The sequence below is a fragment of the Cryptotermes secundus genome, unplaced genomic scaffold (assembly GCF_002891405.2).
Source record: "Cryptotermes secundus unplaced genomic scaffold, Csec_1.0 scaffold653, whole genome shotgun sequence".
In the NCBI taxonomy this organism is placed as follows: domain Eukaryota; kingdom Metazoa; phylum Arthropoda; class Insecta; order Blattodea; family Kalotermitidae; genus Cryptotermes; species Cryptotermes secundus.
Genome location: NW_019736406.1, coordinates 1607969 through 1622828, shown reverse-complemented (window position 1 = coordinate 1622828; position 14860 = coordinate 1607969). Strand labels below are relative to the sequence as shown.

At 38.8% G+C, this 14860-nt stretch overlaps 1 protein-coding gene across 1 annotated transcript in view; it reads right to left on the bottom strand.

Annotated features, from left to right (window-relative positions):
* Positions 1-14860, bottom strand: part of LOC111869894 (schwannomin-interacting protein 1) — a 615950-nt gene that overhangs the window by 15118 nt on the left and 585972 nt on the right. The window contains exons 10-11 of the mRNA XM_023861756.2: positions 4689-4806; positions 1582-1730 (exon numbers count right to left, since the gene is read on the bottom strand). Of these exons, the coding sequence (XP_023717524.1) occupies positions 1582-1730; positions 4689-4806 (267 nt within the window). The remainder of the gene's footprint in view (positions 1-1581; positions 1731-4688; positions 4807-14860) is intronic.

Below are 14860 nucleotides of genomic sequence, written 5' to 3'. Positions count from 1 at the left end.
TATACATACCCCATACTTTTTTAACTTTCTTCTACAAAACTTTGCACCAAGATTATATTTCTTAATGTGTAATGCATCAACTTCATGGTCCATTAAATGATGCTCAGTGAAACAAATTAAGTTAGAAGCCTGACTACATAGAGATCTTAAGCTCATCAATTTTTCCTTTAATTCCCCTAATATTTTGATGGAATATACTGAAAAGGTTATTGTAATCATCATTCCTATTGCTAACAAAATCACTATTTATAACATATGTTTTATTTTTAAACAACTCAGCTATTCGAGTAACATTTGTATTATTAATCCTACAGGAAGGGTTATTCCCCCCCCATCATTGATGACTAGATACAAACCTATTTCTCCCTTGTCACTGGCAATTTTTTGATCTAGTGGAGGATCTAAGAACCTGTGTATCCTCCTGTACAACATAAAATTGTTTACTATTAGTGGGATGATTTGCAATTGTTCATCCAGCTTATCCAAACCAGAAGATGCGAGATTTTCTCTTTCTAGATTACCATTATTCACCATCATCTAAATAAAGAATAGTACAATCCTCTGGGTTATAACACCATGCAGTTTGACAGAAGTCCAGTGATGTTTTGGAGGAAGGAATCACTTCCATCTGCGTAAGCCCAGCAAGAAACCAAGAGTAAGCTGGTGGCCTCACCCTGTGTATTTTTTAGTTATAGTTCACGTGTCTTAAGAGTTTCAATGCAATGTAAGTTTATCCACCTTGATTCACAGACCATCAAGAACTTATAGGAAAGAAACTTGTGCCCATGAACCACAATGACATTTCATTCCAGGTTCTGAAACTCATGCCTTTACTGGCAAGGTATTACTTACTCCATGGAGCTGTTGCCATGTTCTCTGATCTTCACTGGTGACAAAAGCTCTCTCTCTATTTGAACTAGAAGATTCTGTTATATGGCATAACAAATTTAGAGTGTATGGTGGACCCCTTATTTAATGTTACTCAATTTAATATTCTCCCTCATCTCACATTCAATTCTAATGACATCCAAGTCAAGACCCTCAGTGATAAATTACAGTAAACTCCCTGTTTTCCATCATATATGGGAAATTAGGTATGATGGTTATATGAATCTGCTAGTTGAACAAGACAAATTCTTACAGAAGCCACAACAGAAACTGCAGAGAAAAAAAAACACATTCTCAATGTAGTTCTTGTGTGAGAGTTCTCATAAATGACCTAGTGGATTGAGGGCAAAAGATTTCGGATACATATACTGTAATGAACCTGTTACAAGGATAGCTTCAATTGCTTTTTTTATACTGTAATGAAATGACAAATTCAACTAGCGCCTGCTGTAATGGCACCTACATGAGGAAGATGAGTAGTGCTGCTAGTGGCAGCAAGTGACCATCTGTGTGCCACAATTTTTTTTAATAACTTTATAAAAAAAAGGTAAATTTTTTTCAAAATTCTTACCAACTGGATAACTCCAGATGCTTACAGATGTTCACTGTAAACCCATTTAAGATTCTTCTCAGTTTAGCATTCGAAATGGTTAAATGGGGGGGTTTCACTGAAATTTATTTTGAGACTCGTACCTTTACTGGCAAAGTACTGCTCCGTGGAACTGTTGACATCTTCACTGGTGATGATGCTGCCTCTGTGTCTGAACTAGGAGACTCGGTATCAGACACAGTCTCATTCATGAAGCAGATCTGCAAATTCATCCCTGGAGGGGAAAAAGACACTACTTCTGTAAACACTACAGTAACAGAAAAACAATGAAGGTTGTGGGTTCGAATCCTGATGAGGTCAATGGATTTTTCAATTGACCTATCCCTTCCAGCCACACTATGTCCCTGGGGTCAAATCAGCCTCTAACAGAAATGAGTACCATGAGTCTTCCTGGGGGTAAATGGAGGCCAACACATAAGGCTGACAACCTCACCACCATCTGTGAGCCAATCATCTAGAAAATGTGGGAGCCTTGACATCTCAGAACCCCATGGCCAGAATACAGTTATACCTCATTTAATGCTGGTGTCACAATCCTGCAAACACAGGCGCTGAGTCAGTGTTAGGCGCAAGTCATTTTAGTATAGAAGTTATGCAAATACATTCCTAAAAAAAATTTAGGTCTGCTGTTAAAAGATTCCTATTTTTAAATTCATTTTATTCATTGGACGAATATTTTAACTGTGACAATAATTAAAGTTTCAGATTTGTTACGGGTGGTAGTTAATAGCGCTTTATTGTTATTGATGATGGCTTTTCTTCATGTTGTATATTGTTAATATTTTTAACTGGTATAACATTACACAACTGTGATGCAGTATGTGATGTTTACTCATGCTGACTATTTCTATTTCCATTGGTGTTTAACCATGTAAGGATTTATGGAATGCTGAATAAATGAATGAATGAATGAATGAATGGTCAGCGATGTTATACAGAGAGAAATGCACACAGCTGAGCCGTTAGTACCTGATCCTAGCCCTGTTGAGGTTTAAAGTGCTACTTCAAAATTGGAACGGTATAAATCACCAGGTAGTGATCAAATTCTGTCAGAACTTATTCAAGCAGGAGACAAAATCTTACATTCTAAGATCCATAAGCTAATTATGTGGAATAAGGAAAAATTGCCTGATCAGTGGAAGGAGTCTATTATTGTACCCATTCACAAGAAGGGTCATAAATCTGACTAGTAATTACCAGGGGATATCACTGCTATCAACTTCATACAAAATTTTATCCAATATTCTTCTCTCAAGGTTAATTCCATATGCAGATTAAGTTATTGGAGGTCATCAGTGTGGGTTTCGACGTAACAGATCAACTACAGATCAGATCTTTTGCATTCGTCAGACATTGGGGAAAAAATGGGAGTACAATGAGGCAGTACATCAGCTATTCATAAACTTCAAGAAAGCCTATGATTCAGTTATGAGGGAAGTATTGTACAGTATTATGACAGAGTTTGGGATACCGATGAAACTGGTTAGGCTGATTAAAATGTGTTTAAACGAAACGTAAATTCCATATAGGTAAACATCTGTGTGATAAATTTCCTATCCAGAATGGTCTAAAAAAAGGGGGGGGATGCTTTATCACCAGTCCTTTCCAAATTTACTTCAGAATTTTACATTAGGAAGGTCCAAGAAAACCTGGTGGGACTGAAATTAAACAGGGCACATCAGCTGTTGGTTTATTCCGATGATGTGAATCTACTGGGTGATAATATAGATACCATAAAGAAAACAAAGTTTAATTGACGCAAGTAAGGAGGTTGGTCTAGAAGCAAACACAGAAAAAACTAAGTATCTGTCGCAAAGCACAATAGATCACTGTAGGTCACGGTGCAAGGACCGAAAAGGCCCACCCCTTATACATTCATTCAAGTATATGTCGCTGTCTTGTCACCAAAATGCAGGGCAAAATCATGACACAACGAGAGGAAACAGATGCTTTGAAAATGTGACACAGTTCAGATATTTGGGAATGACGTAACAAATCAAAACCTGATTCTGGAGGAAATTAAGAGCAGATTGAACTTGGGAGATGTTTGCTACCATTCAGTCCAGAACCTTTTGTCTTCTCGTCTGCTGTTAAAAACATAAAAATTAGAATATACGAGTACAAAACTATAATTTTGCCTGTGGTTCTGTATGGGTGTGAAACTAGGTCTCTGACATTAAGGGATGAATATAGATTGAGGGTGCTTGAGAACAGGGTGTTGAGGCGAATATTTGGACCAAAGATAGATGAAGTGAAAGGAAGTTGGAGAAAACTGCATAATGAGGTGCTTCATGACTTGTACTCCTCTCCAAGTATAATTAGAATGGTCAAGTCAGGGAGGATAAGGTGGGCAGGGCATGTAGCACAAAAGGGGAGATGAGGATTGCATATAGGCTATTGGTGGGAAAGTTAGAAGGAAAGAGACCACTGGTAAGACCAAGGCGCAGATGGGTGGACAATATTAAAATGGACCTTAGAGAGATAGGATGGGATGGTATGGATTGGACTGATCTGGCTCAGGATAGGGACCAGTGGAGGGCTCTTGTGAACAAAGTAATGAACCTTTGGGTTCCATAAAATACTGTGATATTCTTGAGTAGCTGCAGAATTGGCAGCTCCTCAAGAAGGGCTCAGCTCCATTAGCAAATAAGTAAGTACAGCTGGGATAGCTCAATCAATATAGCAACTGGACAACTGAAGAATTGGGGCTCGATTGCAGACAGGGGTAGCAGATTTGTCTCTTCTCCACAGCGTTCAGAATAACACTCAAAACAAAAAGGCAAACTTGTCCCTGTGCTTAAATAATTAAGCATGAGGACATATGGCAGAGCATAGGTACAGCTCCACCACCCTTGACCTCAGTGACCTCAGCATAAGACGGAGGTGGGTGATCAGCTTCATGCCCTGGTCACTTTACCTGCAGGGAAATCATCCCCTGTACACACTGGATAGGAGACTGGGTGGGCCCCAGAGGCAGTCTGCATGTTGTGAATATTTTAAAGAACTTTAATTTCTGGTATATTTCCGTAAGTTTTCAATTTTTGGTTATTTACAAAAATTCCAAGAGGGGCAGATATCTGCCCCCCTCCTGCTTTCTCTTCTCTCATTCTGACATGAATCCCTGCACAAGGTGTGTGATGAGATAGCGAAAATCAGGCTAACTGTGCCACTGGATGGTGAACATACATACCACTCTGAAGTCTGGCCTGCAGGCTGGGTTTCCTGCCTGGGCGTTCACCCCCATAATATTCATCAGCATCTGAGCCCATGGCAAGCCGTCGTCGAATCTCCTCACGGTCATTACGGCGCTAAAATATGCAACAAAATTAAATCGCTCAAATTAATTCAGTTTTAACATATAAGTCTCTCTGTGTTACAGACATATGTACGTATATATGTCAAGTGCTACCTTCTTGGATGTAACACTAGGTGGCCCAGAAAGAGTAAACTGACCTTGCAGAGGATCATACTGACTCCATCTTTAGGATTAAAAGCTCAGCAAGCAAAGAAGCAAGAAACTGGCTGCAAACAGAGCAGGGGTTAGGTTTCCTCTGCTTGCTACTTGTTGCTCACTACACTCTTCTACACAGATGATGGAGGCAACATATTTCTCCAAAATGTCTGTGAACTTCTATCACAATATACAGCATCATATGCCCAGGGAGAGTAGTCTTCATAGTTACTGCTGTGAGAACCTCAAATCCAACTTCTATATAGAAACCTGTGAAGCTGACTGTATTTTTCGTGGAACTGGGAAAACGATATTAACTTATATTTGACCAACTCTCCACAATTTTACCACTTGTATATCCAGCATTTTGTGCATTTCATGCTACGGTTCCAAATGCAATTTAAATTTTCTATGTTGGCCACACATTTTTTTTATTACTAATCCATACAAATTAAAATCTCTCTGCAAATCTGTCCTTTCTGCAGTGCCCGTTAATTATGATCATTAGTTAACAATCTAACAAATGGTGCATCTCGTGCTGCATTTTTCAAATGTAACTGATTCACTCACTCAATCACTCATGGAGCTGAGCCCTTCTAGAGAAGCCACCAATTCTGTATCTGCACAACAGTTACGGGGTCTAAAAAATGTGAAAAGTCTCAAAAAAATCTTACATAGCAGCAAAAACAGCAGAAGTCAATAGTTAAGACTTTAATCACTACAGACATAAAAATGAGGAATTTTAGCAAAATTTTCTACAAACTGGCCAGCTGCCTAAGTGGGTAGCCTTTCAGTGGAACCACACGTGGTCAACACAGGTTTCACTGCATGTCCCTTACCAGGTTAGGTTAGGTTATGTTAGGTTACAAAAATGTCCCTTGACGTTTCATTATTCTACATTAGCCAAGAAAACAAATTCTGCATGGAAAGGTCTCATATAATATTTCTTCTTCTGTGGAGTTCATAACCTATGACCTCAACCTTATATTAGTGAAGCCATTAAATATAATAAGATGATACTAGTGGGACATGCAACACACATGGCTGAAATTAGAAATGCATACACAATTCTGTTCAGGAAATCACAAGCAATGAAACATGTTTGGATAAGCACAACTGGGTGGAAAATCTTAAAATAGATCTTGAAGAAATGGATTGTGATGCTGTGAACTGAATTCAAATGGCTCAACATGTGTCCAGATATCTGAAGATGTGACCATGGTGGTGAACAACATGAGATTTGATGTTCTCACAGTGGTGAGCATTAAAACTACAGTCTTCTGAGATGTGATACAAAATTATTGACCACTATAAAAATCACAGAAAAGGAGCCATACATCTATATTAATGGCAGAGATCCATTTTAGTTACAAGATTTTTATAACGCTAATTTCCTAAAATCTGCACAAGTTGCTATTCCTACAACTTCAAAATTTTAATAAAGCACAAATATTACTTACAGAAGTAGAGATTATAAAATTATTTAATGTTAGACATGTTACAGATATAAATTTATTATTCTAGGCAAATGAAGGAACAAAGAGTTGGTGCAATTTTACATCAATCATTTGCTTACAAAATATTCAGATTTATAAAACTTAATGTAGCAACTGTCCTGAACAAAATATCTGCAAAAAAAATCACACTTTGACAAGAAATAATTATTACAACTGATCAAATTAACAATAAACTTTTATTAAGAACAACACTCTCATAACTGATATGTAAATAATTAAAAAGCAGATAAAAGGCTATTAAAGCACCAAAGACTGAAATAAGAAAAGGACCTTCCTCAAAAAAAACCTGAAAATATTCTGCCATCAGAAACTTAACTGGAAAAGTTTCCATTCAAGTTTATTGGCACTAAATTTTACATATACAACATCTGACTTATTTAACACACAAGGCAGGCGAACTGGAATAATGCCATCTTCAGAGTTGAAGATAGCATTTTCATTTTTGTGCGTATTCCTAATACGATCACATTTTCATTCAGACTAGTCTAAACCCATAATCATGCAGAGATGATAAATGCCTCATCTTAACACACTTTGAAACTTGCTTGAAGGAGACACTGTATTCCTTTAAGATTTCATTATGTCTTACTTGGATAAATGGTTTCTCTTCATCTAGACTTATGACGCGAATGAATCTTTCTACTATATCTTCATCTTCATCATCACAATTCGAAATATTTCCTGCATTCATGGGAAATGTAACCCACTGCATTTTGTTATCCACAAGCACTGGCCATTTCAATTCATGTTTTCCTTGGGCCTTCGAATCAGCATAGTAACGAGGGGCTGATTTTTTCAGAGTTGTCACAATGTTATCGGAAAGTTTAGTTGTTTGTACTTTAAGACTGTCAAAATTATCTGTAAAACGCAAGGTATGTGCTCTTAAATTTTCTAAGGTTAATGCTTCGGATACTTTGGCTGAATGAGCCTTAATATTTGATATGATATCTTCAAACATTATAAGACGGTCCGGTTTCCTAACTAGCAATAAGAAAGGAATTATTAGTATAATCCTTTTGATCCCCTTCGGCAATTTCAAAACATTTAACCTGAAAAGTGTCCCCCTATTACAGACACTAACTGAGGTATATCTTCTAAAGTAGTCAAATGTTTGTATTTTTTTAGTAACTACGGTCACAGCACTTGTTCGCACTTCAAGAGAAAAAAAGAGGATACAGTAAATCACGAAATTCCAAAGGTCCTCAACAACGCTCATCTGTACACAACACGCTGTACGTTCTTATTTCATGCTACAATGCTGCCAACCGCCGCAATTTTAACAATCCGATGCTTTCGCTGGCATAGGACAAGGGTGCCTGTACGTGTACAATTTCATTGCTCCTCAGGAAGCAAGAAAATTGGTTAGGTCGGTATGTCGAAATATTATTCACTGTAGTTGCTTTCACAGCATGATTCTATTTGCTATATACATATTACTGGCCCAGAATTCTGATACACATGCAACGGTTAATTGCAATGATTTAATTTAACGTTACTGAATTAGTTTTTTCTTGCCGTAACGTTTGTTCCAATAAATCAGTGGTTTCCAAAGTGAGCTGTACCACCAGGGGCGCTGATGGTGGTGGGCCCATTCGGGCGCATTATCCTAATGTTTATGGCTTTATCCAGAAATTGAGAGATTGGCATCACTTCATCAAATCCATCCATCCCATTAAGAATTTACTAACAGCAAAGTAGCTACTAAACGTTGTATCTTATTTTTTTTGTTATTACGAGTATCTGCCTCAGTGGGTGTGCAAACCGCTCCCTCGCTCACTCATTTTTGGACCGGAGCCCTTCTTGAGGAGTCGCCAATTCTGCAGCTAGTCAAGAATTTCCCAGCATTTTATGGAACCCCAAGGTTCATTACCGTGCTCGCAAGAGTCCTCCACTGGTCCCTATCCTGAGCCAGATAAATCCAATCCATACCATCCCATCCTATCTCTCGAAGGTCCATTTTAATATTGTCCACCCATCTGCGCCTTGGTCTTACCAGTGGCCTCTTTCCTTCTGGCTTTCCCACCAATATCCTATATGAATTTCTCGTCTCCCCCATTCGTGCTGCATGCCCTGCCCACCTCATCCTCCTTTACTTCATCATTCTAATTATACTTGGAAAGGAGTACAAGTTATTAAGCTCCTCATTATGCAGTTTTTTCCAGTCTTCCGTCACTTCATCTCTCTTCGGTCCCAAATATTCTCCTCAGCATCCTGTTCTCATACACTCTCAGTCTATGTTCCTCCCTAAATGTCAGAGACCAAGTTTCACACCCATACAGAACCACAGGCAAAATAATAATTTTGTATATTCTAACTTTTATGATTTTAGACAGCAGATGAGAAGACAAAAGGTTCTGGAGTTAATGGTAGCAAGCATTACCCGAATTCAGTCTCCTCTTAATTTCCTCCTGAATCTGGTTTTGATTTGTTATCGTCGTTCCCAAATATCTGAACTGTGTCACATTTTCAATGCTTTTGTTACCTATCTTTATGTCATGATTCTGCCCTGAATTTTGGTGATGAGACAGCAATATATATTCTTAGTCTTCTCTGTGTTTACTTCTAGACCAACCTCCTTACTTGCACCAATTAAACTTTGTTTTCTTTATGGTGTTTATATTACCACCCAGTAGATTCGCATCATCAGCATAGACCAACAGCCGATGTGTCCCATTTAATTTCAGTCCCACCCCGTTTTCCTGGATCTTTATAATAGCATATTCTATGGCAAAGTTGAAAAGGAGTGGCGATTTAAGCATCTTGATTTAGACCATTCTGGATAGGGAAATTATCAGACAAATGTTTACCTGTATGGACTTTACTACAAGTTTCGTTTAAACACATTTTAATCAGCTTAACTAGATTCATGGGTATCCCAAACTCTATGAGAATATTGTACAATACCTCCCTTCTAACTGAATCATAGGCTTTCTTGAAGTCTATGAATAGCTGATGTACTGTCTCATTGTACTCCCATTTTTTCTCCAATATCTGACAAATGCAAAAAATCTGATCAGTAGTTGATCTGTTACGTCGAAACCTACACTGATGATCACCAATAATTTCATCTATACATGGACTTAACCTTGAAAGAAGAATACTGAATAAAATTTGTATATGAAGTTGATTGCAGTGATATTCCCCGATGATTACTAGTCAGTTTTATCACTCTTCTTGTGAAGTGGTACAATAATAGACTGCAAACCGCTGTTCTGAAGAATGTTTTTATAGGTTAGGACATGAGTTTATAGAGCCAAGGGGTGGCCCGAACAATTTTAGGAACCACTGCACTAAATCAACCTACGTTAATTTGGTACGGCAGATGCTTGTGGAAAGGCTTATACACACAGAAAATGCACAAGTTTAGTGAGCAGGAGACTGAAATGACAAGAAGTTCACGTCAGTGTTTCATGCGTATATGATGTCTAAAGCAAGCAAGATGACAGAATTATAAAGCTTTTGCGATCAGAACTAAGAAAACAGATGGCTGTAAGATCGAAAAATCCTGTGCCATGGTAAATGTGGGAGAAAAAGGAAGTTTCTTATTGGAAATATTTAATAGCACATTTTATTATTAGTATAGTGTGCAGCCAGCAGAATCCTACTCTCAATGGCATACTCATTTTTGGCTCTAGGCTTGAAAGATTTATAGAAAGGCTGGTAGTGTGAAATTGTGTTGCTACTGTCACAAACGATCGTTGCATATCGCCTTTACAATCGGTACGATCCCTTGATAAGCAAGGCCATTCAATGTTGTCTGTCCCTCCTTCCATATCATTTCTACTTTTCTGCATGTCTTTTCGTCCAAGTCATGCGAGAAAATGTGTTCGTAACGCCCTTTGTGATTTGCAACCATTTCATTCTGAGTCAGTTAACTTTCTTTCCCTCCCAATAAATATTTCTTTAATTTTTTATTTTTATGACATGGGCGAAATCAAGAAATCGATTGTAATCCATATCGATAACATTATATCGCCTCTTGACAATTTAATTAGTGTAAAATCCAAAGGAGTCAAATATATCTGCATGACTTATTTTCCTTTTCGCTGTGTATGTACAAAATCTACTACATTTTATGAGTGTCCTGATAAAAAAATAGTGATAGTAACGGGAGTGCCAAAATTTTGTACACGTTACATTACCATGGCTGCAGTGTTCTAGACTCTTATCCTATATATAGTGGTCCTTCTTATACCATAGCACAGAGTGTCTTATTATGAGTGCCCGCGCATGATGTACACTGTTGCTAGTTAAAACAGTACTTAGGCCCAAGTAAAAAAGAGAAGTTAGTTTTATGGGGAGAAAATGAAAGAGCTAAATACTGGCTGACACATTAAATTTGCTACTCACGTATTCTCCCAACGAATCAACAGTCTCGTGCGAATCGTACGTCAATGTGTATAGATCCAAAACGTAGAGTGTATCTTTCTTGTATTGTCTACGTAGAGTATTCTTCATTGTTGGAGATTTCATAATTTCACGAGTTTAGACGTGTCACATTTTAGTAACACAATCTGACAAACTGTAAGTTATTTTTCTGCAAGATCACCGCAACTGCATGTCAACACAAATGCAGGTAACAGTTCTGTAAATGTACACACCACTTACACAAGCGTCACAGTCCACAGACCGGAAGGAAGAGGAATAATCGTCACTTCCCTGGTTGAAAGGCATGTGTGGGTCAGAGCACTGTCGTAGCGAAGTTTCTGGGAGCCGAGCGCGGCCTAATGAGTTCGGCCTCTCCGTTCACAAATACAGGCACGTGTGGGTCAGAGCACTGTCGTAGCGAAGTTTCTGGGAGCCGAGCGGCCTCTCCGTTCACAAATACAGGCACGTGTGGGTCAGAGCACTGTCGTAGCGAAGTTTCTGGGAGCCGAGCGCGACTTAAAAGAGTTCGGCCTCTCCGTTCACAAATACAGGCATGTGTGGGTCAGAGCACTGTCGTAGTGAAGATTCTGGAAGCCGAGCGCGGCTTAGAGTTCGGTCCCTCCGTTCACAAACACGTAACATCGCCATACCATCACACCGCTTCATACGAACGAATTCCAACTCAATTCAAACTCTGACATGTTCCTATAAATAAGGATTACTTAGGCTATTTAATGATTTCATTGAAAGAAACTAATTTTATTTTACAAAACTCACAAGTTTCGAATGTATGAAACATCCCTGAGGCCGCGACATCACCAGACAGTGACGTGAATAATTATTGAAAAGTTACTAGATTATGTTTTCACCACAGGATACGAACCAGTGCTTTCGGAATTCACAGAATGATTATGTTAGTTAGTTCAGTTACGTCAAAATTATAAAATCATAAACACGTCGGGTGGTTGCCTTCTGAATAACTGTGAAGTCAAAAAAGTTCATCCTGACGTTTCGTGAAGCCATCAGATGCTAATGGGCTGGAAGTGTTTACACACAACGCCACGTTTTATATAATTCATGTTACAATATCGCGCTGCGTCGTGCAGACCGTGTCTAAAATATTCCTGTGTGTTGTCATTATCATCAGATAGCGATGTAGGTCGTTACGTCACGTTTAGAAAGTTACTAGATTCTACTGAACATAGGCAGGGAAATAAAATCGCTGTACCGGAGATATTGTTGAAAAAACGCGATTTTTCGTCCGTAAAACGCCTGCTCAAAGTATGACGTAAATGGTAAATTGTCCCTGTGTTTAATTAGTTAAGCACTATGCCATGAAGACATATCGAGAGAGTGGATGTATACCTCCATCTCTCTTGACCTAGGCATTAGATGGTAAGTGGTCAGCTTCACGCCCGGACAGTTTCACACCCGGAGAAAGCGCCCCCGGTACCCAATGGTTAGGACGCTGGGTGGGCCCCAGCTATGGAGAAGAGAAAAACCTTGCACTGCAGGGAATCGAACCCGGGTCGTCCAGCCCGTATCTCGTCGTCATATAAACTGAGCCATCCCTGCCATCTTAGGCAGACGATACGAGCATGCGCCGTAGGGACCGAGGAAAAGCTCTCACTGCTCTTAATTAAGCACCGCTCCACGAAGACGTATGGGGAAATGAAAGTTCAACTCCACGAGTTCATAACCTGGGTAGCAGACATAGATGAGTGGCTAGCTTCACGCCTGTACCGCTTTATCACCCGAGAAAGAGGCCCAAATAGGAGGGTGCGTGGGCTTCATTTGTGGTCTAGACGCGCTGAGGAAGATAAATATGTGTGCATCTGCCAGACATCGATCCCTGGTCATCCAGCCCGTCGTCTGTCACCGTAATAACTACGCTACTCTGATTCACGTGGAAACTGTTTAGCTTGGATAATTACAATACCAGTAATTAAAATAGCTTGAATAATTCAAGAACAGGAAAATAATTAACAAACTAAGAAAAGGAAAGGCCAACTAATGTAGAAAATAAATCATGCTAGTAGGGTCTCGTCCAACGAAGGGCAGAGCAAAGGCAATAATAATAGTAAAAAAAATAATAATATGATCCTTTATTTATTCACGTGTCGAGCTCAACAGCCAATGGCGAATTACAGAGTCAGAGCGAATAAAAAAAAAAAAGTCAGGACAGGACGAAACAACAAAAGACACAACAGAAAGAAATATGAATCAGTTTAGGCTGTTAACACTCAAGCAACTGTTTCTAATAATGTAACTTCACAGCCTGCATTTGCGATTAAAACATAGCTGAATAGGTGAATAGCAGTGACTAGAAGAGCAAGTGAACAAATAGAAATAACACAACAAATATACTCAGTTTTAATGTTTTACAATTCGATCTTTATTTCTGCTACATGTTTCCGTCACACAAGACAATCATCTGGTATGTACAGTTATTGAACTATCGATACGGATTCATATCAGTGCAACGTGTCGTATTTTATACAAACATAAAACTTTTGCTCAAGTTGGTGTTACAATTAAAGTAGAAGATACAAAATAAGACAAAAGATAAAATATCAAAAATATAAAAAAGTATACCATATATCAAGATTTTTACTGCGTTGAGTATACAGTGCGTTCCGTTCAAACCTCCCACATTTTAATAAATCATTGCGAACAAATTGCGATAAAGTATGGTAATTAACAATAAATGAAAGAAAAACTCAAAGAATTTTATTTCCGTTTTTCTTCGGTGAAGCTACAGTATCTGGCCGCGTATACCTTGACATGTTAGAACAGTTCCTGCATCCCCAGGTAGCCGATCTGCAGCCTAACATAATCTTCCAACAAGATGGAGCACCCCCACATTGGGGTCTGGATGTTCGGACGTCCCTCAGTGCCACCGCCCAAGATCGCTGGATTGGACGTGGAGGACCAATTCGGTGGCCACCACGTTCACCGGACCTCACTCCACTCGATTTCTTCCTCTGGGGTTACGTGAAGGACCGTGAGTTCGTGCCTCCAGTGAATGACCTCCCAGATTTACGAGCCCGCATCCGTGAAACGATTGCTACTCTACCAATGGACATACTGGAAAGAACGTGGCAAGAAATTGAATACAGATTGGATATTGTTCGTGCTACCAATGGTGCACATGTAGAGGTTTATTTGTGTGTCAAATAAAATTTTTAGTTGTTCTTGTATTTCCTGTAGTTTCATTTTCCTACCATTCATATGTTCTGTTCTAAGATCTGATAAAATGTGGGAGGTTTGAATGGAACACCATGTTATGGGATATTAAAAATATTAAAAGCATTTTCAAAAATTTTTAAAATATATATAGTTTTTTAGTATGGTAGGTTAAGAAATGTGTATGCCAACTTAAATATTTAAGGTTTCACTGCTACAGAGTAGAAATTGGGCATGTATGTAGTTTGTAGGTCTTGTTGTAGAAGCTTCCTACGTAGTAAGCCCGGTTGTGGAGCCCAAAGACAAGTTTCCATGACATACGGGTCGCTTATGTGTGGTATATTAGCTATGCAATTTTCACGATATGTATCGCTATATAATCATACAATATGGCGTATGCGTTTCTTGCCTGGGCGTATATACGTTCGGTGTGTTCTACACTGTGCGTTGGTTCGATGTAGACTGGTCTACAGACTCATCTGTTTAGGGTTGCACTGGTATCAATCCGTACTGCTCGTTCAATAACTATACGTATTCCTGTGTATAACTTGCCTGAGGATGGTCTTGTACGACCGAAACATGTAGCAGCAATAAAGATCGAAATTAAAACTGAGTATCTGTTGTGTTGACGGTTGACATAATTCCTAAATATATCTGGAACACACAACAGGATGCAACCAATGAAGAAATTATGAATGTTCCTAACATGAACCCGAAGGCCGACTGTTTGAGGATAGAGGGACAAAATTTAGTGCCACTAAAAACATTTATTAAGAGCAAAGCAACAAAATGGCGACATCTGTTATACAGCGTCAGCAAATTCAGTTTTTTCATTATTAA